The sequence below is a fragment of the Lissotriton vulgaris genome, chromosome 2_1 (assembly GCF_964263255.1).
Source record: "Lissotriton vulgaris chromosome 2_1, aLisVul1.2, whole genome shotgun sequence".
Lineage (NCBI taxonomy): Eukaryota > Metazoa > Chordata > Amphibia > Caudata > Salamandridae > Lissotriton > Lissotriton vulgaris.
Window position 1 is genome coordinate 31,457,819 of NC_141687.1, and position 25,980 is coordinate 31,483,798.

General features: G+C 52.3%; 1 protein-coding gene across 6 annotated transcripts in view; it reads left to right on the top strand.

The window, feature by feature from the left end:
* ANKZF1 (ankyrin repeat and zinc finger peptidyl tRNA hydrolase 1) overlaps positions 1 to 25,980 on the top strand; it is a 217,242-nt gene that overhangs the window by 145,150 nt on the left and 46,112 nt on the right. For all 6 annotated transcript variants that reach the window (XM_086954366.1, XM_086954363.1, XM_086954368.1 and 3 more), the window contains exon 11: positions 9,979 to 10,131. In XM_086954366.1, coding sequence (XP_086810492.1) covers positions 9,979 to 10,131 — 153 coding nt within the window. The remainder of the gene's footprint in view (positions 1 to 9,978; positions 10,132 to 25,980) is intronic.

Genomic DNA, 25,980 nt, shown 5'->3' on the forward strand with positions numbered 1-25,980 from the left:
AGGGCTAAAGGGTCAGAGGGAGCTGGGTTTGAGTAGAGAGGGTGAAGGGCTGAAGGGTCAGAGGGAGCTGGGTTTGAGTAGAGAGGGTGAAGGGCTCAAGGGTCAGAGGGAGCTGGGGTTGAGTAGAGTGGGTGAAGGGCTGAAGGGTCCGAGGGAGCTAGGTTTGAGTAGAGAGGGTGAAGGGCTGAAGGGTCCGAGGGAGCTAGGTTTGAGTTGAGAGGGTGAAGGGCTGAAGGGTCAAAGGGAGCTGGGGTTGAGTAGAGTGGGTGAAGGGCTGAAGGGTCAGAGGGAGCTGGGGTTGAGTAGAGTGGGTGAAGGGCTGAAGGGTCAGAGGGAGCTGGGGTTGAGTAGAGAGGGTGAAGGGCTGAAGGGTCAGAGGGAGCTGTGGTTGAGTAGTGAGAGTGAAGGGCTGAAGGGTCAGAGGGAGCTGGGGTTGAGTAGAGAGGGTGAAGGGCTTAAGGGTCAGAGGGAGCTGGGGTTGAGTAGAGAGGGTGAAGGGCTGAAGGGTCAGAGGGAGCTGGGATTGAGTAGAGAGGGTGAAGGGCTGATGGGTCAAAGGGAGCTGGGGTTGAGTAGAGAGGGTGAAGGGCTGAAGAGTCAAAGGGAGCTGGGGTTGAGTAGAGAGGGTGAAGGGCTGAAGGGTCAAAGGGAGCTGGGGTTGAGTAGAGAGGGTGAAGCATTGAAGGGTCAGAGGGAGCTGGGTTTGAGTAGAGAGGGTGAAGGGCTTAAGGGTCTGAGGGAGCTGGGTTTGAGTAGAGTGGTGAAGGGCTGAAGGGTCATAGGGAGCTGGGTTTGAGTAGAGAGGGTGAAGGGCTGAAGGGTCAGAGGGAGCTGGGTTTGAGTAGAGTGGGTGAAGGGCTGAAGGGTCAGATGGAGCTAGGTTTGAGTAGAGAGGGTGAAGGGCTGAAGGGTCAGAGGGAGCTGGGTTTGAGTAGAGTGGGTGAAGGGCTGAAGGGTCAGATGGAGCTAGGTTTGAGTAGAGAGGGTGAAGGGCTGAAGGGTCAAAGGGAGCTGGGGTTGAGTAGAGTGGGTGAAGGGCTGAAGGGTCAGAGGGAGCTGGTGTTGAGTAGAGAGGGTGAAGGGCTGAAGGGTCAAAGGGAGCTGGCGTTGAGTAGAGAGGGTGAAGGGCTGAAGGGTCAGAGGGAGCTGGGGTTGAGTAGAGAGGGTGAAGGGCTGAAGGGTCAGAAGGAGCTGTGGTTGAGTAGAGAGAGTGAAGGGCTGAAGGGTCAGAGGGAGCTGGGGTTGAGTAGAGAGGGTGAAGGGCTGAAGGGTCAGAGGGAGCTGGGGTTGAGTAGAGAGGGTGAAGGGCTGAAGGGTCAGAGGGAGCTGGGTTTGAGTAGAGAGGGTGAAGGGCTGAAGGGTCAGAGGGAGCTGGGGTTGAGTAGAGAGGGTGAAGGGCTGAAGGGTCAGAGGGAGCTGGGTTTGAGTAGAGTGGGTGAAGGGCTGAAGGGTCAGAGGGAGCTGGGTTTGAGTAGAGTGGATGAAGGGCTGATAGGTCCGAGGGAGCTAGGTTTGAATAGAGAGGGTGAAGGGCTGAAGGGTCAGAGGGAGCTGGGTTTGAGTAGAGTGGATGAAGGGCTGATAGGTCCGAGGGAGCTAGGTTTGAATAGAGAGGGTGAAGGGCTGAAGGGTCATAGGGAGCTGGGTTTGAGTACAGAGGGTGAAGGGCTGAAGGGTCAGAGGGAGCTGGGATTGAGTAGAGAGGGTGAAGGGCTGAAGGGTCCGAGGGAGCCAGGTTTGAGTAGAGAGGGTGAAGGGCTGAAGGGGCAGAGGGAGCTGGGTTTGAGTAGAGAGGGTGAAGGGCTGAAGGGTCAAAGGGAGCTGAGGTTGAGTAGAGAGGGTGAAGGGCTGAAGGGTCAAAGGGAGCTGGGGTTGAGTAGAGAGGGTGAAGGGCTGAAGGGTCAAAGGGAGCTGGGGTTGAGTAGAGAGGGTGAAGGGCTGAAGGGTCGAAGGGAGCTGGGGTTGAGTAGAGAGGGTGAAGGGCTGAAGGGTCAAAGGGAGCTGGGGTTGAGTAGAGAGGGTGAAGGGCTGAAGGGTCAAAGGGAGCTGGGGTTGAGTAGAGAGGGTGAAGGGCTGAAGGGTCAAAGGGAGCTGGGGTTGAGTAGAGAGGGTGAAGGGCTGAAGGGTCAAAGGGAGCTGGGGTTGAGTAGAGAGGGTAAAGGGCTGAAGGGTCAGAGGGAGCTGGGGTTGAGTAGAGAGGGTGAAGGGTCGGAGGGAGCTGGGGTTGAGTAGAGTGGGTGAAGGGCTGATAGGTCAAAGGGAGCTGGGGTTGAGTAGAGAGGGTGAAGGACTGAAGGGTCAGAGGGAGCTGGGTTTGAGTAGAGAGGGTGAAGGGCTGAAGGGTCCGAGGGAGCTGGGTTTGAGTAGAGTGGGTGAAGGGCTAAAGGGTCAGAGGGAGCTGGGTTTGAGTAGAGAGGGTGAAGGGCTGAAGGGTCAGAGGGAGCTGGGTTTGAGTAGAGAGGGTGAAGGGCTCAAGGGTCAGAGGGAGCTGGGGTTGAGTAGAGTGGGTGAAGGGCTGAAGGGTCCGAGGGAGCTAGGTTTGAGTAGAGAGGGTGAAGGGCTGAAGGGTCCGAGGGAGCTAGGTTTGAGTTGAGAGGGTGAAGGGCTGAAGGGTCAAAGGGAGCTGGGGTTGAGTAGAGTGGGTGAAGGGCTGAAGGGTCAGAGGGAGCTGGGGTTGAGTAGAGTGGGTGAAGGGCTGAAGGGTCAGAGGGAGCTGGGGTTGAGTAGAGAGGGTGAAGGGCTGAAGGGTCAGAGGGAGCTGTGGTTGAGTAGTGAGAGTGAAGGGCTGAAGGGTCAGAGGGAGCTGGGGTTGAGTAGAGAGGGTGAAGGGCTTAAGGGTCAGAGGGAGCTGGGGTTGAGTAGAGAGGGTGAAGGGCTGAAGGGTCAGAGGGAGCTGGGATTGAGTAGAGAGGGTGAAGGGCTGATGGGTCAAAGGGAGCTGGGGTTGAGTAGAGAGGGTGAAGGGCTGAAGAGTCAAAGGGAGCTGGGGTTGAGTAGAGAGGGTGAAGGGCTGAAGGGTCAAAGGGAGCTGGGGTTGAGTAGAGAGGGTGAAGCATTGAAGGGTCAGAGGGAGCTGGGTTTGAGTAGAGAGGGTGAAGGGCTTAAGGGTCTGAGGGAGCTGGGTTTGAGTAGAGTGGTGAAGGGCTGAAGGGTCATAGGGAGCTGGGTTTGAGTAGAGAGGGTGAAGGGCTGAAGGGTCAGAGGGAGCTGGGTTTGAGTAGAGTGGGTGAAGGGCTGAAGGGTCAGATGGAGCTAGGTTTGAGTAGAGAGGGTGAAGGGCTGAAGGGTCAGAGGGAGCTGGGTTTGAGTAGAGTGGGTGAAGGGCTGAAGGGTCAGATGGAGCTAGGTTTGAGTAGAGAGGGTGAAGGGCTGAAGGGTCAAAGGGAGCTGGGGTTGAGTAGAGTGGGTGAAGGGCTGAAGGGTCAGAGGGAGCTGGTGTTGAGTAGAGAGGGTGAAGGGCTGAAGGGTCAAAGGGAGCTGGCGTTGAGTAGAGAGGGTGAAGGGCTGAAGGGTCAGAGGGAGCTGGGGTTGAGTAGAGAGGGTGAAGGGCTGAAGGGTCAGAGGGAGCTGTGGTTGAGTAGAGAGAGTGAAGGGCTGAAGGGTCAGAGGGAGCTGGGGTTGAGTAGAGAGGGTGAAGGGCTGAAGGGTCAGAGGGAGCTGGGGTTGAGTAGAGAGGGTGAAGGGCTGAAGGGTCAGAGGGAGCTGGGTTTGAGTAGAGAGGGTGAAGGGCTGAAGGGTCAGAGGGAGCTGGGGTTGAGTAGAGAGGGTGAAGGGCTGAAGGGTCAAAGGGAGCTGGGGTTGAGTAGAGAGGGTGAAGGGCTGAAGGGTCAAAGGGAGATGAGGTTGAGTAGAGAGGGTGAAGCATTGAAGGGTCAGAGGGAGCTGGGTTTGAGTAGAGAGGGTGAAGGGCTGAAGGGTCTGAGGGAGCTGGGTTTGTGTAGAGTGGGTGAAGGGCTGAAGGGTCAGAGGGAGCTGGGTTTGAGTAGAGTGGATGAAGGGCTGATAGGTCCGAGGGAGCTAGGTTTGAATAGAGAGGGTGAAGGGCTGAAGGGTCAGAGGGAGCTGGGTTTGAGTAGAGTGGTGAAGGGCTGAAGGGTCATAGGGAGCTGGGTTTGAGTACAGAGGGTGAAGGGCTGAAGGGTCAGAGGGAGCTGGGTTTGAGTAGAGTGGGTGAAGGGCTGAAGGGTCAGAGGGAGCTAGGTTTGAGTAGAGAGGGTGAAGGGCTGAAGGGTCAAAGGGAGGTGGGGTTGAGTAGAGTGGGTGAAGGGCTGAAGGGTCAGAGGGAGCTGGGGTTGAGTAGAGTGGGTGAAGGGCTGAAGGGTCAGAGGGAGCTGGGATTGAGTAGAGAGGGTGAAGGGCTGAAGGGTCAGAGGGAGCTGGGGTTGAGTAGAGAGGGTGAAGGGCTGAAGGGTCCGAGGGAGCTAGGTTTGAGTAGAGTGGGTGAAGGGCTGAAGGGTCAGAGGGAGCTAGGTTTGAGTAGAGAGGGTGAAGGGCTGAAGGGTCAAAGGGAGCTGGGGTTGAGTAGAGAAGGTGAAGGGCTGAAGGGTCAGAGGGAGCTGGGGTTGAGTAGAGAGGGTGAAGGGCGGAAGGGTCAGAGGGAGCTGGGTTTGAGTAGAGAGGGTGAAGGGCTGAAGGGTCAAAAGGAGCTAGGTTTGAGTAGAGTGGGTGAAGGGCTGAAGGGTCAGAGGGAGCTGGGTTTGAGTAGAGAGGGTGAAGGGCCGAAGGGTCAGAGGGAGCTGGGGTTGAGTAGAGTGGGTGAAGGGCTGAAGGGTCAAAGGGAGCTGGGGTTGAGTAGAGAGAGTGAAGGGCTGAAGGGTCAGAGGGAGCTGGGGTTGAGTAGAGAGGGTGAAGGGCTGAAGGGTCAGAGGGAGCTGGGGTTGAGTAGAGAGGGTGAAGGGCTGAAGGGTCAGAGGGAGCTGGGGTTGAGTAGAGAGGGTGAAGGGCTGAAGGGTCAGAGGGAGCTGGGTTTGAGTAGAGAGGGTGAAGGGCTGAAGGGTCAGAGGGAGCTGGGGTTGAGTAGAGAGGGTGAAGGGCTGAAGGGTCATAGGGAGCTGGGGTTGAGTAGAGAGGGTGAAGGGCTGAAGAGTCAAAGGGAGCTGGGGTTGAGTAGAGAAGGTGAAGGGCTGAAGGGTCAGAGGGAGCTGGGGTTGAGTAGAGAGGGTGAAGGGCTGAAGGGTCAAAGGGAACTGGGGTTGAGTAGAGAGGGTGAAGGGCTGAAGGGTCAAAAGGAGCGGGGGTTGAGTAGAGTGGGTGAAGGGCTGAAGGGTCAAAGGGAGCTGGGGTTGAGTAGAGAGGGTGAAGGGCTGAAGGGTCAGAGGGAGCTGGGTTTGAGTAGAGAGGGTGAAGGGCTGAAGGGTCAGAGGGAGCTGGGGTTGAGTAGAGAGGGTGAAGGGCTGAAGGGTCAGAGGGAGCTGGGTTTGAGTAGAGAGGGTGAATTTCTGAAGGGTCAGAGGGAGCTGGGGTTGAGTAGAGAGGGTGAAGGGTCAGAGGGAGCTGGGGTTGAGTAGAGAGGGTGAAGGGCTGAAGGGTCAGAGAGAGCTGGGGTTGAGTAGAGAGGGTGAAGGGCTGAAGGGTCAGAGGGAGCTGGGGTTGAGTAGAGAGGGTGAAGGGTTGAAGGGTCAGAGGGAGCTGTGGTTGAGTAGAGAGAGTGAAGGGCTGAAGGGTCAGAGGGAGCTGGGGTTGAGTAGAGAGGGTGAAGGGCTGAAGGGTCAGAGGGAGCTGGGGTTGAGTAGAAAGAGTGAAGGGCTGAAGGGTCAGAGGGAGCTGGGATTGAGTAGAGAGGGTGAAGGGCTGAAGGGTCAGAGGGAGCTGGGATTGAGTAGAGAGGGTGAAGGGCTGAAGGGTCCGAGGGAGCCAGGTTTGAGTAGAGAGGGTGAAGGGCTGAAGGGGCAGAGGGAGCTGGGTTTGAGTAGAGAGGGTGAAGGGCTGAAGGGTCAAAGGGAGCTGAGGTTGAGTAGAGAGGGTGAAGGGCTGAAGGGTCAGAGGGAGCTGGGATTGAGTAGAGAGGGTTAAGGGCTGAAGGGTCAGAGGGAGCTAAGATTGAGTAGAGAGGGTGAAGGGCTGAAGGGTCAAATGGAGCTGGGGTTGAGTAGAGAGGGTGAAGGGCTGAAGGGTCAAAGGGAGCTGGGGTTGAGTAGAGAGGGTGAAGGGCTGAAGTGTCAGAGGGAGCTGGGTTTGAGTAGAGAGGGTAAAGGGCTGAAGGGTCAGAGGGAGCTGGGGTTGAGTAGAGTGGGTGAAGGGCTGAAGGGTCTGAGGGAGCTGGGTTTGAGTAGAGAGGGTGAAGGGCTGAAGGGTCAGAGGGAGCTGGGATTGAGTAGAGTGGGTGAAGGGCTGAAAGGGTCAAAGGGAGCTGGTGTTGAGTAGAGCGGGTGAAGGGCTGAAGGGTCAAAGGGAGCTGGGGTTGAGTAGAGCGGGTGAAGGGCTGAAGGTTCAAAAGGAACGGGGGTTGAGTAGAGTGGGTGAAGGGCTGAAGGGTCAAAGGGAGCTGGGGTTGAGTAGAGCGGGTGAAGGGCTGAAGGGTCAAAAGGAACGGGGGTTGAGTAGAGTGGGTGAAGGGCTGAAGGGTCAAAGGGAGCTGGGATTGAGTAGAGAGGGTGAAGGGCTGAAGGGTCAGAGGGAGCTGTGGTTGAGTAGAGAGAGTGAACGGCTGAAGGGTCAGAGGGAGCTGGGGTTGAGTAGAGAGGGTGAAGGGCTGAAGGGTCAGAGGGAGCTGGGTTGAGTAGAGTGGGTGAAGGGCTGAAGGGTCAGAGGGAGCTGGGTTGAGTAGAGTGGGTGAACGGCTGAAGGGTCAGAGGGAGCTGGGTTTGAGTACAGAGGGTGAAGGGCTGAAGGGTCAGAGGGAGCTGGGTTTGAGTAGAGAGGGTGAAGGGCTGAAGGGTCAGAGGGAGCTGGGGTTGAGTAGAGAGGGGCAAGGGTCAGAGGGAGCTGGGGTTGAGTAGAGAGGGTGAAGGGCTGAAGGGTCAGAGGGAGCTGGGGTTGAGTAGAGAGGGTGAAGGGCTGAAGGGTCAGAGGGAGCTGGGGTTGAGTAGAGAGGGTGAAGGGCTGAAGGGTCAGAGGGAGCTGTGGTTGAGTAGAGAGAGTGAAGGGCTGAAGGGTCAGAGGGAGCTGGGGTTGAGTAGAGAGGGTGAAGGGCTGAAGGGTCAGAGGGAGCTGGGGTTGAGTAGAGAGAGTGAAGGGCTGAAGGGTCAGAGGGAGCTGGGTTTGAGTAGAGAGGGTGAATGGCTGAAGGGTCAGAGGGAGCTGGGGTTGAGTAGAGAGGGTGAAGGACTGAAGGGTCAGAGGGAGCTGGGGTTGAGTAGAGAGGGTGAAGGGCTGAAGAGTCAGAGGGAGCTGGAGTTGAGTAGAGAGGGTGAAGGGCTGAAGGGTCAGAGGGAGCTGGGGTTGAGTAGAGAGGGTGAAGGGCTGAAGGGTCAGAGGGAGCTGGGTTTGAGTAGAGTGGGTGAAGGGCTGAAGGGTCAGAGGGAGCTGGGATTGAGTAGAGAGGGTGAAGGGTCAGAGGGAGCTGAGTTTGAGTAGAGTGGGTGAAGGGCTGAAGGGTCAGAGGGAGCTGGGGTTGAGTAGAGAGGGTGAAGTGCTGAAGGGTCAGAGGGAGCTGGGGTTGAGTAGAGAGGGTGAAGGGCTGAAGGGTCAGAGGGAGCTGGGATTGAGTAGAGAGGGTGAAGGGCTAAAGGGTCAGAGGGAGCTGGGATTGAGTAGAGAGGGTGAAGGGCTGAAGGTTCAGAGGGAGCTGGGATTGAGTAGAGAGGGTGAAGGGCCGAAGGGTCAGAGGGAGCTGGGGTTGAGTAGAGAGGGTGAAGGGCTGAAGGGTCAAAGGGAGCTGGGGTTGAGTAGATAGGGTGAAGGGCTGAAGGGTCAACGGGATCTGGGGTTGAGTAGAGAGGGTGAAGGGCTGAAGGGTCAGAGAGAGCTGGGTTTGAGTAGAGAGGGTGAAGGGCTGAAGGGTCAGAGGGAGCTGGGGTTGAGTAGATAGGGTGAAGGGCTGAAGGGTCAAAGGGATCTGGGGTTGAGTAGAGAGGGTGAAGGGCTGAAGGGTCAGAGAGAGCTGGGTTTGAGTAGAGAGGGTGAAGGGCTGAAGGGTCAGAGGGAGCTGGGGTTGAGTAGAGAGGGTGAAGGGCTGAAGGGTCAGAGGGAGCTGGGTTTGAGTAGAGAGGGTGAAGGGCTGAAGGGTCAAAGGTAGCTGGGGTTGAGTAGAGCGGGTGAAGGGCTGAAGGGTCAAAAGGAAGAGTGGGTGTAGATCCAGAGGGCGGGAAGGAAACTTCTGTTGAATAGAGAAAGGGGAGAGCTGAATCGTGCATTATCTTATGGGATTATGGGATTTGCTTGAGGTTGGAGAGCAGAATGACGCAAGTGGATCTGGAACTTGAGTGTAGCGGAGTGCTGAAACTCGGCATCGGGGAATAGGGATTAAATCGAGAGTAGAGAGATGAATGGTGAGTTTGGGATGGGTTGATTAGAATAGTGCTTTACAAACGTTTTAGAAACATGACCCAATTTTTAGAACAAACAACATTTTCTACCCACCTAGCTTTCATGGAAATGAGGGGGATGTGATTTGTTTTAAATGTAATAGTAGATATGCTTTCAAAATGCAGAGAATTGCCAAGCATATTTTTTTTGCATTCCTGTCCTACAAATTGTTTGTACATATTTACAACCTTGACCACACCCTTCGATATGTTTTTTAGCGGACTGTGGCCAAGATATTGATATGTCTATAAAAGAGGCAGATGGTGAACTGTCCTGGCTCTGGAGTACATTTTAGAATGAGGAGCCGGCCTATGCCATCTGTTCAATAAAAGCGCAAGGCCTTCTTAAGAATCTCATAAGTGCGAAGCCTTCCTAAGGGCATTGGAGCGCTTTGCACAAGCACCATATTACATTACCTAAAGTCACATTCATTTTATGTTAAGCACAGGAGATTAAATGATATGCCCTGCGCCAACGCCAGGACTAGAATCTGGCTCCCCACATCCAAAGTCGGCAGCTCTGGCTGTTAGGGCATATCCATATTCGCAATTTATTTAAGTCACACACTTGGCTTGCCATACTGAGGCTGGTGTCCTAGGCATTCAAGGCATTGGTACATGTCTGGCTTCTGAGGTTGGCATCCTGAGATTGGAGACATGCAAGTGTCTCTGGGTTCTGTTGTTGATATTCTGGAGATGTGGGGCACAGATGCGACTCTGGATTCTGAAGTTGGTGTGATAGGCATGAGCGGCATGGACTTTGTCGTTTCTGAGGATGGTGTCCTGCAGATTTGAGACACTGGCTTGACTCTGGGTTCTGAGGGTGGTGCTTGAGGCATAAGCATGTGTGTGGCTTCTGAGGTTGGCATGCTGAGATTGGAGGCATGAAAGTGTCTCTGGGTTTGGTTGTTTGTATCCTGGATATGTGGGGCACAGATGCGTCTCTGGATTCAGAAGTTGGTGTGCTAGACATGAGAGGCATGGACTCATTTGTGGTTTCTGAGGTTGGTGTCTTGCAGATTTGCGACACTGGCTTCTCACTGGATTCTGAGGCTGGGTTCCTAGGCATTGAGGCATGGGCACATGTCTGGCTTCTGAGGATGGCATGCTGAGATTGGAGACATGGAAGCGTCCCTGGGTTCTTAGGTTGGCGTGCTGGGCATTACAGGCATTGGCAGTTCTCTGGAATATGAGGTTGGACTGCCTGGGATCAGAAACATGGATGTGCGTTTGAGTTCTGACATTAGTGCATTAGAGTATTGTAGACACTGGTGTATCCTTGCTTTCTGAGACCTGAATGTGTATCCGGGTTTTTGGTTGGAATGTTGGGGATAGGTCACCGGAACATGTTTTTGATTCATGGGTAGATGTGCTGTTGATTGTATTAAAGACAAGTGAATGCAAGTTCTGAGGTTGATGTACGAATCACTTCAAATGCCAGTTCAGCTTGAAAGATTGGTGAGGGCTGTTATTCAGATTGTCTCCTGTCGTGCTTATGGTCTTTTCATCACAGATTCCCGTGCTAAAGAATTGGAGGGTAGTTCTGCAGTTTCTCTTCAACAGCCGCTTGCCTCTGACCCCAAGATGATGAAAGGCCCAGAACTGGTTCCAGGATGTAGTAGACAGCCGAAGGCCCCGAAAGACCAATGCATGTTGCATGAAACAGGTAAGTTAGATAGTATGCACATTTAAACCACCAGGCACCTGACTGGGTTTGATGCTAACATGAGAAAGATCCAGAATTAATGTTAATTGCCGTAGATGTCTCTGTTCCCATCCCTTGATACGCACCCAATGACTTTGCTTCTCACAGGCTTCAGATCACAAGGTTGGAAGAAGGATGGGTTGAGAGGCTGGGTGGGTCGCAGCTTGTTCTGTCTTTTGCTTTATGAGAGGGCTTTTCACGTGCTCGACAAGACTGTTTTACTGCTGCTACAGGCGTCCATGAGTGGTGTAGCGCCAGCTGAGCTTCATGCTGTTCTCTATGCCAGATAATGCCTTGTACGACTAGGATCTTCTCCTGACTTTTGAGCTCTTTAGTCCAGATATGTCTTTGCAGCAATGGTGTCTGATTGGGGTCCTGGCCTTTGTTCCGCCGTAGGTAAATATCCAACTCTGGCTATGAATAAAGTTGAATATGTCTTTTCCTCAACATATCCCACTTCTAAAAGAAGATAACAAGAGGTAATCCATTTTCAGTGCTTATCTCTTCCTTCAGAAATTCATTGTCCAAGGGAAGGCTTTCCCTCGCTGGTGTTTATAAAAGCTACCAAGGCCCTCTGTATTTGTCCCTCAGAACCTTGTGTTACTCTTGCTATTGCTTGCGTCGGCATCAAGAAGCCTGGGGTGATCAAGCAATTTTACCAGACACAAAAGACAAAAAAAGATAAAAGGAGCTTTCCCCACCTGAAAGCCAAGAACTTCCCACTAAAATTAGAAGAACAGAGTTTCTTGTGCATTGATACAGATAAATGTCCAGGCTGTCTAGACCCTGGATCTACTGTTTTTAATCTGTGGTTGCACAGCCACCTTGTGATGGATCTCTTCTCAATGTCAAATCTGAGGTACGAGCAGCCAGTACCACCCTTGTCTGAGGTTATCTGTTGTATGGAAGCAGTATCTTTTGTGCCTGCAATGTTCTCACTCTGTGCTGCCTCATTGTTCAGCATTCAATAACTGCTCTTCTTTTTCTGTTTATCGCTTCAGCTCAGGCAGCATGTGTGTCAGCGCTCTCTGTTCAATCAATTCTTGTTACGCTGTGAGCTGACGGAGGAGCAGATCCACTCACTTTGTCTGGTCTTGGGAACAAACATCCTGTGTGCCTATGTTCCCTGTTTGTTAGTATTATTACAAAAGGCTTGAAAAGCGTACTTTTTTGCTTACGCAGAGCTCAGTGACGCCCTCCTTTTCTAGACATGGAAGTTTGTTCTAGAGAGGAAGAGTCAATAAGTGCATAGTTGTTCCTTGCAAACGGGGCACAGTTCTCTGCACCTCATCATCTAGGGAGGCCTCTGGACATCTCAAATAGGGTTCTGTAGTAGGGGAACTCTGTGTATAGTCAGAATCAATCAATCAATCAGAGCATTTGTATAGCGCGCTACTCACCCGGAGGGTCTCAAGGCGCTTGGGGTGGGGGGGTCCGCTACTGCTCGAACAGCCAGGTCTTGAGTTGCTTCCTGAAGGCGAGGTGGTCTTGGGTCAGGCGGAGGTGGGTGGGGAGGGAGTTCCACGTCTTGGCGGCCAGGTAGGTGAAGGATCTTCCTCCCTTCGTGGCTCTTTGGATGCGGGGGACGGCGGCGAGGGCGTGGCTGGTCGATCTAGTGAATAGTCCCGCCCATGTGCGTGGACCCCGGAAATCAAAAATAATCTCTTAAGTTGTCAAATCATGCAGAAACTGCAAAGGCACTTATAAGATAATTTAAAGACAAATAATGAAGCCTATATCCACAGGCTACACTGTCCAGTACTTCAACTAGAAATTCCACCAAACAAAACCACACACAACACAGCCTGCCCAGTTTCTTCCATAAAGAAACTTGCCTCTACCAGTAAAAAACTCTGGAATGATAGAGAGGAAGGCATAGACAGACAAGCCCCATAGGCTGCCATTATGTGGCTTAATTAGGATACTGTGCCTTTAAGAAAACTTTCCAGAACTTTCTCCCAGTATCCCAAAATGCACAGCAGGTCCCTTTTACTTTCAGTTCTTTTTTCCGGCTCCTGCTAACAGGACCCTGGCATTGAGCTCTCCCTTTTTTCAAGGGTTTATATTGGATTTTAGTTCACTTTTTGATAAAAGTGTTTGCAGTTTATATTCTTGGTGTTTCCCTTCTCTCCTGTGTGTTTGTCAGGCTTTTTAGGTCTCTAAAATGCCTGCTCTTTTCAAAAAATGCCCAACATGTGGAAGGAAGAAGGCCAAGACTGATCCACACGACGTCTGCATTATTTGTCTCCCTTAAGCACATGTCGGTGAAGACTGTAACATCTGCCAGAACCTCTCAGCAAGGACTCTGAGGGAAAGGCTGAAGATTAGGCTTCAAGGCCTGGAAGAGAGACGACTGCAGGCTGCAGGTGGGTCTGGGCAGGCTGGGAAGGTTCCCTCTGCCTCTGCTGAGGCCTCTGGGGGGGCTCCCCAGAGGCAGGAAGAACAGCAATTGGTCCCGGTCTCCGTCGGCGTCGATTGCATCGACGACGACGTCGAGAGGGATGACGGCGGTGTGTTCCCCATCTCCCCGGCGCTCCGGGTCGAGACGGTGTGAAGATTCGACGTCGAAGAGCCTGGTTAGGCCTCTGTCGAAACCACTGTCTACGGCGTCTTCGTCGTCAACGTCGAGCTATCGGCGTCGAAGGAGAAGCTACAGGCGTCGGCGCTCGTCGTCGAGGCGATACTGCCGGTCGGCGTCGAGGGGATCCTCGGCGTCGAGGACCTCGAGGAAGAGGACGGCGTAGAGGAGGAGTCGACGCTCATCGTCGAGAATGGAACGGTCGACGTCGCGGAGGCAGCGTTCGGCGTCGAGGAAGGAGAGTTCGACGTCGCGGAGGCGACGTTCGACGCCTGAGTCGCGGAGGCGACATCCGACACCGGAAAAACGACGTTGAGGAGAAAGAGGTCGGCGTCGAGGAGTCGTTCTCACTCCCCGAAGCGGAGCAGACGAAGTTCTGGCGCCAGAAGTCATGCTGAGTCTGGTGGAGGGCGCCGGAGGCGGCGATCACATACTGAAGGGGCCGTTTCGCAGTCCCCTCCTCCGAAGAAGTCACCGGGCTCGGTGTACTCGGTGGTATATACACCACCTCGGCCGAAGACGCCTCCTCCCCCTATACCTAAGGAGGATCCTCCCGTCAACCCTCCTCTACCACCACTGCCTCCCTCAGGACAGCCACCACCACCGCTCCCGCCGCATGGGCCTGCCCCTCGGCCGGAGGTACCACCTGTCCCTCCGCCAAGATCGGTGTCACTACCTCCTCTTCCTACACCACCTAAGGGGACTCCTAAACCAAGACCCCAGGATAGGCCACGGAAGACACCGCCACGGAAACCTGCGGAGCGCCCACGAACCGGGAGGTCAGGCTCTCACTCCAGGAGGAGGGAGCGATCGCGCAACAGGTCGTCCATGCGGTCGAGACGCCGCCATAGGAGGCACAGATCTCGCTCTCACACAAGGTCCTCAGGGACCAGGGACTACTCTCCGACTTTGTCGGGATCGCCGGACACAAGGGTGTCGCCGGTTGATGACCTGGTGGTGTTTCATGATGTCCTATTGAGAGGCGCTGCCAAATTGGGCATATCCTTGACGGTGCCCACGCCCAAGACATCGGTCATTTTCGAGACACTGCACCAGAAACACCTGTCTCGTCCACTGCGACCTCTGGTGCCGGGCCTGGAGGAACCGGCCATGGACCTTTTTCTCACCCCGGCGGTGACTAAGGCGGCCCCCTCGAGATTACAGAAAAAATACCGGGCTCCCAATTCGGATCCGGCTTTTCTGAGGGTCGAACCTCCTCCGGATTCTGTGATTGTGACAGCGGCCCGCAAACAGCATGCCACCACCCCGTCATCCACAGTCCCCCCAGACAAAGAGTCTAGATGGATGGATTCAGCTGGAAGGAAAGTATGTGGAACATCGGCGACCTCTATGAAGGCTGCGAGTGCCACGGCTTTGTTGGGACGCTACGACCGCGCCCTCTGGGACTCCCTCCAGCAGTTTGCGGAACACTTACCTCGCGAGAAGCGGGAAGATTTCCAGGAAGTGTTAAACGAAGGGATGCTGGTAGCGAATCAAATTATCAGTGCTGCAGCAGATTCTTCCCTCTTGGCGGCGCATGGATTTTGCCATGGAATTAACCAGCGACGACATGCCTGGCTCCGCCTTATGTCACTGAAACCAGACGCACAACAAAGGGTTGCCAATCTTCCATTCTCTGGCGAAACCCTATTTGGGAAACATGAGGATGACGAAATGGCCTGCATGAAGGGGGAGGCCGAAACATTCATGGCTGTAGGTCTAGAGAAGCCCAAAGAAATCGTACCACCCGTTCCAACGGCGGTTCGGTGGACAGGGCAGAGCATGTGGCCAAGGTTCGGGACAGTCACAGCAACAACAGCAGTTCCGTAAGCCATTCCAGAAGGGCAGAGGAGGCCAACAGTCGGCACCAGCGACCAAGGGCCCGGCCGGGTCTAGGCCCTGAGCACTTACTTCTCCCGGATCCGTTACCCACTCCGGTAGGGGGAAGCATCCAATTTTTTCTGGCAGAGTGGAGAAAAATTACTCAGAACAAGTGGGTGCTGAATATTGTTTGCAATGGATACAGTCTTCGGTTCACCAGCCCACCTCCAGCAATTCCACCGGTCAGCTCGCAGTTTCAGCTGCGCGAGCTCCAGGCGGAGGCAGATATCTTGTTAAGGAAAAGGGCGTTAGAAGACGTACCTCTGTCTCAGAGAGGAAGAGGTCTGTACTCCCGGTTCTTCCTGGTTCGCAAAAAGGACCAGAACGAGTTCAGGCCCTTTCTGGACTTTCGACAGGCAAACAAATGGATTCGCAGGGAGAAGTTTCGCATGCTGTTGTTGCATAGATTTATCCTCAGTTGCAACAGGGAGACTGGCTATGTGCTATAGACCTACAGGATGCGTACTTCCATGTGCCCATTGCACACAAACACAGGAAGTTCCTGCGGTTCCAAGTCGGCGCCAATCATTATCAATACACAGTACTCCCATTCGGACTAAGGTCTGCGCCGAGAACATTCTCGAAGTGCATGGCGGTGGTAGCATCACACCTGAGGAAGAACAAGGTGTTTGTCTACCCGTACCTGGACGATTGGTTGATCAAGGCCTCCTCCTTCTCGGAAGCTCAAGCACACTTCCAGAAGACGTGCTTTCTCTTGAACAAGCTGGGGTTGCACATCAACATGTCCAAGTCTGTCCCGACTCCGGTCCAATGCATACAGTACTTGGGAGCCTCCATCAATACGCTGTCAGCAAGCGTGTCTCCTTCGGAGGAGCGACGATTATCACTCCTTCGGAAGGCTCAGGCTCTTATGACCACTCCATCTACAACAGTGAGGACGGTGTCTTCTCTACTGGGATCGATGGCCTCTTGTATCTTCCTAACGCCACACGCACGACTGCACATGAGACCGCTGCAGGAGTGTTTGGAGGACCAGTGGGATCAGAGGAAAGGATCTTGGGACGACAAGATACGACTGTCTCTGCATGCTCTTCAGTCACTGAAGTGGTGGTGTTCAGCTGAGAATCTCCTCAGAGGGGTTCCCTTCCACAAGGACATTCCCACGCAGACTGTTGTGACGGATGCTTCTCTCCACGGGTGGGGGGCGCACTCCGGAAACCTACAGATTCAAGGAACGTGGACCCCGATGGAGGCCACGTATCACATCAATTTCCTGGAACTCAGAGCGGTTCACTTGGCACTGAAGGCCTTTCTTCCGTCCTTTCAGAACAACTCTCTGCTTGTACAGACGGACAATACGACTACGATGTATTACCTCAACAAGCAGGGGGGTTCGAGATCACGCACTCTGTCACAAGAGGCGCAGGCGATCTGGCACTGGCTTCTGGCTAGAGGACTGACGATAACGGCTACCCATCTGCTAGGTGTGCAGAATGTTCAGGCGGACGCACTGAGCAGACTGATTCAGGAAAACCACGAATGGGTCGTAAACGACGAAGTACTAGGAGAAGTCTTCGCAAAGTGGGGGACTCCAGACGTAGATCTGTTCGCCACCGCCGAAAACAGCAAATGTTGAGACTTCGCCTCCAGGTACTACCAGCAGGGGACGCTGGGGAATGCGTTATGGATCAACTGGTCGAACAGCTTTCTGTACGCTTTTCCACCCATTCCCCTGATTCCAGCGGTACTCATCAAGCTGGCCCGATCCAGGTTTCGGATGATACTCATTGCTCCGGAATGGCCCAGACAGTGGTGGTTCACGGATCTGCTTCACCGGTCTCTCCTTCCTCACATACGGCTGCAGTGCACCTTCTCACGAAGTTCGGGGGGCAGATGTTGCACCCCAACCTCTCGTCTTTGAGTTTGGCGGCATGGCTCCTGAGATAGTGCAATATGGCCATTTGAATCTGCCCGAAGATTGCATGGACATACTGAAGGAGTCAAAGAGACCTTCCACTCGGACTTCCTATGCTTACAAGTGGAAGAGGTTCTGTATCTGGTGCCAGTCCAAGAACTATGACCCTACGACGTGCAAGGAAGACGTCATCCTTCCTTACCTTCTACATTTGGCGCAGTCTGGCCTTATGTTCATTCCATTAAGGTTTATCTTGCTGCATTGACTGCCTACAGGAAATGCCCTTCACAGACTTCCTTCTTCCAGATCCCTGTGATCAAAGATTTTCTGGAAGGATTGAAGAAAGTGTTCCCTCCTGTCAGGCTTCCTTCGCCTTCATGGGAATTGAATGTGGTGCTGTCCAGGTTGATGAAGGAGCCTTTTGAACCTATTCATGAGGCTTCATTGCAGCACCTGTCCTGGAAGGCGGCGTTCCTCGTGGCCATTACATCGGCCCGCAGGGTGAGTGAAATTCAGGCGTTGTGTTGCCAAGAAGGAATTAGTTACTTACCTGTACACTATAGTTCTCCAGTATTATCTTTCATAGATTCACATGCTTGTATCTTCCCCGTCGTCATGGTGGGAGTCTCACGGTAACAGAATGACCAAGCAGTATCATAGAGAAGAAAAACTGCATAGAAAATCCCCATAGGGGCTGTATTATTTGGTAACCAGACCATTTCCTTGTTTTGGTCCAAAAGCTAGCCAATCAGAATTGCTGCCCTGCCCTCACACTCCCCAGCAGCAGCTTCCTGCCTCAGATTTCCGTCCCCGAGTGAGAGACAAGGATAAATACCGAGAACAAGATCTGCCTGAGAAACGGGGAGGCGGGCGGGCGCATGTGAATCTATGAAAGATAATACTGGAGAACTATAGTGTACAGGTAAGTAACTAATTCCTTCTCCAGTATTACATCTTTCATAGATTCACATGCTTGTATGAGAGTAGTAAGCAGTGCTCACCATATTCGTAGCGTTTCCAGGCAGAACCTAGAAGGAAGCTCTGCCGCAAAGCAATGACATAATAAAAGCTATGAAAAACATCAGCAATACGATAAATGCATGTAAAAACACATCAAAGTACTGTAAAGCAAAGAACAAAATGCCATTAGGCCATACCTTACTGGAATAGACGCTTCAGAACAGCCTGACCCACTGCCGTGTCCTCCTTCCACGCAGTGTCCAGACAGTAGTGTTTTGTAAATGAGTGGACACTCTTCCACGTTGCTGCTCTGCAGATATCTGGCAGTGCCACTCCTGCGAACAAGGCCATCGAGGTTGCCATCTTTCTCGTTGAATGCGCCTGTACTTTAGAATGTAGCGGCTTCCCCGCTCTGTCGTGACATTTTAGGATGGCTGAGGATATCCATCTAGCAATACTTAGTCTCGACAATGGAAGGCCTTTTCTTTGTCCTTCATAAGCAATGAACAATTGCTTGGACTTGCGGAACGGTTTCGTCCTCTCAATGTAGAACTTTAGGCATCTTGAAATGTCTAGAGAGTGTAAGGCTCTTTCTGCCTCCGATGAGGGTTTGCTGAAGAAGGTAGGCAAAACAATGGGTTCGTTGAGGTGAAAAGACGTCGCCACCTTGGGAATAAAGGTAGGATTAGTCCTCAATATAACCCTATCCTGACGGAATTGCAAGAAGGGTTCCTCCACTGAAAAGGCCTGGATTTCGCTAACCCTCCTTGCCGATGTTAAGGCGAGAAGGAGGGCTGTCTTCCATGACAGGAACTGTAAGTCTGTCTTATGTATGGGCTCAAAGGGTGGTCTCATCAGCTGTGATAGCACTGTATTGAGATGCCACGGTACAGGTGGTCGTTGGATGGGTGGGAAGACTCTAAAAAGCCCTTTGATAAATTCCTTAATTACTCTGGATGACCAGAGAGAAGGTTCGTTTGGCTTTTGCCTGAATCGTGATATCGCTGCTAAGTGCACCTTGACTGAAGCATGCGAAAGGCCTGATTTTGATAGTAAAAGCAGGTAAGGCAGGATACCTTCAGGCTGAACCTCAAAGGGATGCAAGTTTTGTCTGTTGCACCAGTGACAGAAACGGGTCCATTTTGCTGAATATGTCTTGTTCGTGGATACGGCTCTCGCTTGTGAGAGAATATGCCTGCATTCTTGTGAAATATCTAGATTCTGAAATTCACGCTCGTGAGGTTCCATGCGGACAACTTTAGAGAGTGTAGATCCGGATGCAGAATCTGCCCTCTCTCCATGGATATGAGGTCTTGGAATGTCGGGAGCTGGATCTTGACGCCCCTCGACAATTGAAGGAGGTCTGAAAACCACGCCTGTCTTGGCCAGGCGGGTGCAATCATTATGATCCGGCACGGTTCCAGTCTCATCTTGCGCAGGATGCGCGGAATTAACGGGAACGGAGGGAACGCGTATGCAAACCTTCCTGTCCAGTCCATGAGGAATGCATTTCCCATGGATCCCTGTTGACGGTACCTTGACGCAAAGTGAGTGCACTTTGAATTGCCTTGAGTTGCGAACAAATCTAATGTGGGAGTACCCCACTTTCGGAACAGAATGCGAACCTGAGAGTCGTGAAGTTCCCATTCGTGTGTCGCATTGGGAGTGCGGCTCAGGGCGTCCGCCCGAGTGTTGAGGACTCCCTGTATATGCTGGACTTGGATTGAGATTTCGTTGGTTATGAGCCATTTCCAGATCCTTTGCGCCAGTGCTGACAGCTGTTTGGATCTCGTCCCGCCCTGTTTCAGCAGGTAAAACATGGACGTGGTGCTGTCTGTTTGAATAAGTACTGACGACTGACGTATTCTTGGAAGGAAAGCTTGAAGCCCTAGGAAGACTGCCTTGAGCTCCAACATGTTTATGTGAAGCTGAGCTTCCCAATCTGACCAAAGGCCCTGAATTTCCAGCTCTTGAAGATGCGCACCCCATCCTTTCAGCGAAGCGTCCGTCGTCATCACGAAGTCGTGATCCCGATGAATGAAGCTCAGTCCCTGGTTTAGGTTTTTTAGGATCTTCCACCATGACATGGCCACCTTCATACTGGTCGTGATGGTAATGCGATCCTCGAAGGTTCCGCTGGCCTGTACCCACTGCTCGTCGAGTTGTTCCTGCAAAGGTCTCATTCTCAGACGACAGTTTGGTACCAACGGGATGCAGGATGACATCATCCCCAACATGGACTTGTAAATCCTCACGGAAGTGGACTTTTTTGCTTGTAGAGAAGTCGTCAGTCCTCTGATCTTTCTGATCCGATCTTTGGAAGGGTAGGCTTTTCCCTCTTTGGTGCATATCCATGCCCCTAAGAATTGGATGCCCTGGGCCGGAGTCAGCGAGGACTTCTCCAAGTTTGTTCTCAGGCCTAATCGCTGAAACAACCGGATGCAGTTCTGTAGTGCTTCCGCTGCGTCCCTGAAAGATGGACCTGTCACCAGCCAGTCGTCCAGGTATGGGTAAATGTAATGGCCTTGCAGCCTTAAGTGGGCCGCCACCGGGGCCATGCATTTGGTGAATACCCTCGGGGCTGATTTGAGTCCGAACGGCAGGACTTTGAACTGGAAGTGGCGACTCTCCACAACAAACCTCAAATACTTCCTGTGCTTCCGATGGATGGGAATATGGAAGTACGCGTCCATGAGATCCAAGGACGCTAAGTAGTCTTTGACCTTTAACATGAGTAAGATCTCCTGCAACGACAACATTCTGAAGGGTATCCTTTTTATGTAATGATTGAGATCCCTCAGGTCCAATACCTGTCTCCATTTCTGGGCCTGTTTCTTTTTGATGAGGAAGAAATGTGAATAGAAGCCTCTCCCTCTGAGATGCTGTGGAACTTCCTCTATGGCTCCCTTTTGTAGAAGCAAGAGAACTTCCATCTGCATTTCTTTGCGATGATGGTTGGGCCTGAGTACTGGAGGATGGTCCGGTGGTATCTCCACAAATTCCAGTGTGTGGCCCCTGCTGATGACGTCCAGGACCCATTTGTCCGATGTTATGGACCTCCAGTTGGTGTAGTATTGAGACAGATAGTGGTCGTTGTCCGGGATCTGTAGTGTGGGGAGCGCCTGCCTGAAATCATTGACGTCTATTAGACTGCTGATTTTTCCCCCTGGCGTTGGATTTACCTCTGGACTGTTGTTGGTAAGAGGAGTTGGAGGATCTGTACTGGTTGTTGGAGTTAAACTGACGATATCCCTGCTGACTGTATGGTTGATATCGGTTAGATTGAAAAGAGGATTGTTGGTTAAATTGTCCTCTTGCACCCCTCTTCCGAAAGGACTGAAACCTTCCCTGCTGAAGAGATCCCAGCGCTCTAGCCGTATCAGTGTCTGACTTTATGCCTTGCAATGCCTCATCGATATGTTTCCCAAACAGGTTCTCACCGTCGAAGGGCATATCGACAATCTTCGCCTGCACTTCTGGTCGAAAAGAAGTCGCCTTTAGCCAGCCCTGTCTGCGAAGCGAGACCGCCCCTGCCATTTGCCTGAAGCCTAAAGACGAAACATCCATGGCGATGTCGATAGACTCCGCTGCTGATTTTGCTCCTTCCTTGAGAAGGGCTGCCGCTTCTTCCTTTCGATCCTCTGGAAGCGCCGACAATATGGGGGCCAGGTCTGACCATATCTGCCTGTTGTAACGGCCGAGCAGAGCCATCGCATTTGCCGCTTTAATGGTAGAGGCTGCCATGACCGCAAACCTCTTACCCGCTCCATCCATTCTCCTCCCTTCCTTGTCTGGTGTCACTAGTGACGTAGCCACCGGGTTTTTTGAGTTTCTTTGCGCCGCCTGTGTCACCACCGATTCCGGCCTGGGATGACCAATGAGGCAGGCTGCCGTAGATTCTGGAGCTCTGTATTTCTTTTCAATTCGCGGAACTGAAACCGCTATGGAGGCTGGTGTTTTTAGAATCTTGAGGCCCTCCTCCCATAAATGCGGGATAATAGGTATTGAGCGGAGTGACTTCTTGTTATCATCCTTGAAATCGTACAAGAAACAATCCGTTTCTTGTACGTCCACATCCAGACTGAATCTCTTGGCCGCTCTTTCCATGATATCGTGGAAGCCTCCGATGTCCTGAGGAGGGGAGGTAGATTTGAGTGGTTCAGGTGATGCAGCTGAAGGTAAAACGTACTCGTCCCATTCTTTCCCCGAGGCATCATGGACTAGCTCTCCATCTTCGGGCTCTTCATCGTCGTCCGAGTCCGTTAGGTCGTCCCTAATAGTAACCACCTGCGGAGATTGGACTCCCTGATCTTGAGGGGCAGGTGCCTGTTTAGGTGTCTGCGTGGGAGGCGTGAGCGTAACTGGTTGCGATGAGTTCGCCTCCGGGAAGCGACGATAGTAGTCGTTCAGCATCAATCTAAGGTCAGACACAAGGGTGAGGGGTATGGAAACTGTCTCTTGACGTTCTTCCTCCCGTGAGTCCTCGTGCTGCTCTTCTTCATCTTCATAGTCACCAGATTCCTGGAATGATTCATATCTGGCAGATTGTGGCCTGTCCTTGAAGGAAAAGGTCTCCTCCTCATCCGTATCCTGGCTTTTTATTTGAAGCTGAGAGGGGCTGTAGGCAGCACCTGAGGACTCCTCTCCCTCCGAATCCTGCTCCAACAGCGATGCTGGCGGCAATGGAGAAATCTTTGTCCAAGAGGTGAATTCCGCAGACTTACTGATGGTAGCCGAACCTCTTGTCGACTGAAAAGAGCGTATGGAGATCATGGTCTTTGATTGAGGAGAACTGTAAGCTTTAGCCGTTGAAAGTAAGATTTTCGTCGCCGGAACCACCGTCGACGGGATCATCGTCGACGGGACCATCGTCGACGGGACCATCGTCGACGAGACCTTCGTCGACGGGACCTTCGTCGACGGACCCTTCGTCGACGGGACTGTCGTCGACGGAACCTTCGTCGACGGGACCTTCGTCGACGGGACCTTCGTCGACGGGACCTTCGTCGACGGGACCTTCGTCGACGGGACCTTCGTCGACGGGACCCCCGTCGACGGGACCCCCGTCGACATTCGAGACATCGAACCTGTCGTCGACGAGGTCGTCGTCGTCGTAGTCGTCGACGGGCCTGACAGAGACATCTTACTCATCGATGTCGTTGCCGTAGACGTCGTGGTCGTCGACGCAGCCTTAGATGAAGCTGAAGACGACTGAATCGAAGTCTTCACCACAGACTTATGAGCAGAAACCATCGAACTGGTAGAAGGTGCAGATCCAGGACCTTTAAGACTAGCCTGCTTCTCCAGAGGAGTAATAGGAAGAGATGATGTCGATTTTTCTCCAGATTTACTCCTTTTAGGCTCCACTTTCTCCACAGAAACAGAGGCCTTCCTTTTCTTGGGAGTGGAGTGAGAAGATTCTTCCTCAGAATCTGTGCCTGATGTGGCCTTCTTCTTCTGAAGCCACAACAGTAATCTTGCCTCTCTGTCACGCTTAGTTTTGTCAGAAAATTTTCTACAAAGCTTACAGGCCTTCACCAGGTGTTTAGGGTAGAGGCAATAAAGGCAGTCCTCATGTGGGTCCTCCGAGAAGAGTCTGGCCTTCCCACAGGATCTGCATGGCCTGAACAGCCTCTTTTTAGAGCTTTCAGCCATCTTAAGCAAAAAAAATACACACAATACCTCAAGGTAGAAGGCGGTAAACAGATTCCCAAAGGGTCAAAAGTTCACACAGGAACAGAAGAAAACTGAGCAGAGCTCAGGGAGACTCCTTTCTCACACGAAGGCGGTTGGAAATCTGAGGCAGGAAGCTGCTGCTGGGGAGTGTGAGGGCAGGGCAGCAATTCTGATTGGCTAGCTTTTGGACCAAAACAAGGAAATGGTCTGGTTACCAAATAATACAGCCCCTATGGGGATTTTCTATGCAGTTTTTCTTCTCTATGATACTGCTTGGTCATTCTGTTACCGTGAGACTCCCACCATGACGACGGGGAAGATACAAGCATGTGAATCTATGAAAGATGTAATACTGGAGAACCTTATACTGTATTTCATGCTGCTAAGGTTGTTATTCGTACTCGCCCTAAATTTCTTCCCAAGGTTATTTCTGATTTTCATGTCAACCAGACCATAACTTTGCCTACGTTTTTTCAGAATCCTTCATCTCCAGCGGAAAGGTCTCTACATTCCCTGGATGTTAGGAGGGTGTTGAAATTTTATATGGATAAAACCAAAGATATTCGTAGGTCAGACCAATTATTTGTCAATTATGGATCGGTCAGGACGGGTCTTGCTACCTCTAAGCAGTCCATCTCTAGGTGGATTGTGTCCTGCATACAGTTGTGTTACCAAAAAGCTAATAATACCTTAGGGGGTAAACCTAAGGCTCATTCCACCAGGGGAAAAGCTGCCACGACAGCTTTGCTCCGTAATGTTCCGATTGCAGAGATATGCAAGGCGGCCACTTGGAAGTCGGTTCATACCTTTGCTAAGCATTACTGTCTGGACACTGATGCCAGGGCAGATGCTCAGGTTAGGCAGGCTTCGCTGCGGAATTTGTTCGCACAATAGTGGTGTTAATTTCTTTTCTCCGCCGCCGCTTTGGTGTGGGGATGGGCTTGCCATTCTATTCACTAGATTATGACTATACACAGAGATCCCCTACTACAGAAGGAGTAGTTTCTGTCCTGTAACTCCAGTTCTGTAGTAGGGGTATCTCTGTTATAGTCATAAGCGCCCGCCCTCCTCCCCGGTGGAGATAAATATTCATGTAAGGAATGCTACAGGTCTGGCGTGCTACGCCTTCAAAAAGAACTGAAAGTAAAAGGGACCTGCTGTGCATTCTGGGATACTGGGAGAAAGTTCTGGAAAGTTTTCTTAAAGTCACAGTATGCTATTTAAGCCACATAATGGCAGCCTATGGGGCTTGTCTGTCCATGCCTTCCTCTCTATCATTCCAGAGTTTTTTACTGGTAGAGGCAAATTTCTCTATGGAAGAAACTGGGCAGGCTGTGTTGTGTGTGGTTTTGTTTGGTGGAATTTCTAGTTGAAGTACTGTACAGTGTAACCTGTGCATATAGGCTGCATTATTTGTCTTTAAATTCTCTCTTAAGTGTCTTTGCAGTTTCTGCATGATTTGACAACTTAAGAGATTATTTTTGATTGCCAGGGTCCACGCACATGGGCGGGACTATTCACTAGATTATGACTATAACAGAGATACCCCTACTACAGAACTGGAGTTACAGGACAGAAACTACTCCTTCCTCCTCTTCCGTGGAAGTCACCCGCTCCAGCCAAACGCAGCTCCTGCCAAGATCCGCCATGGGTCCCATTGTTCCTTTGCCTAGACTCTTGTTTCAGAAATATCCAAGAGTGGGACATTTATACTGCAAAGCGGAAGTCACCACTGGAAACTCAGTTGACTTGAATCCAGTTCCTCTTCTGGATGCAGTGGTTTTGGTGTTCCTCTGCACATCGGGATCATGCAATCCGCTACCGGGTTTGATGGCACTAGCGCGCTGTACCAACAGGTCAAGCATGCCTTCCTCGCTGATCATGCAAAGCCAGTTTCTCAGGCAACAAAGACTGTGCCATAAAAAAACATTGAAATCATGTATGTTCCCACAACTGCTTTTTAACTGTCCAGCACCAAGAAGTCATGGGAAAAGCACAGGTGGTGTCTACGTCTGAGGCCAGCCAAGGTTCCACTCACAGTTAGCTCATGTGACTGGCATAGTTGTGACATTTTAAACAAAATGATTCATATTCGCTGCTTATTCTTGCACACCTGATACCAACGGATCTTCTGTATCCTTGCAGTTTATTTGCGTTTTTAATGGTGCCAGTAGTCAAAACAGGTGCATAGACTTCACCATTGTACTGACCCCAATAGCCCCTATATTGCAGACTGATTGCTGCAGACAGGGGAATATGTAACACATGGGGGACCCTCGTCCCCCATGGATCCTAGAGGGGGATGACAGGGTGGACTACGGCAACGCCCTCTACGCGGGAACCATGGCCAAACTCCAGAAAAGACTTCAACGCATACAGAACGCCTCCGCACACCTCGTCCTCGACATCCCCCCCACAGCCACATCTCTGCACGCATGAGAGACCTGCACTGGCTCCCGGTCAACAAGAGGATCACCTTCAAGCTCCTCACCCAAGCGCACAAAGCACTCCATGACACTGGACCAACGTACCTCAACAAACGACTCTCCTTCTACACTCCCAACCACCAGCTTTGCTCTGCTGACCTCGCCCTCGCCACCGTTCCACGCATCTACCGAACGACCACCAGCAGTAAATCGTTCTCCCACCTCGCCGTCAAGACATGGAACACCCTCCCACCCACCTGTGACAGACCCAGGACCTGCTGACCTTCAGGAGACTTCTCAAGACCTGGCTGTTCGAGCAGTAGCAGCTACCCCTACTCCCCTTTTTAGCGCCTTGAGACCCCGCGGGTGAGTAGTGTGCTCTACAAATGCCTGATTCATTGATTGGTCTCTTG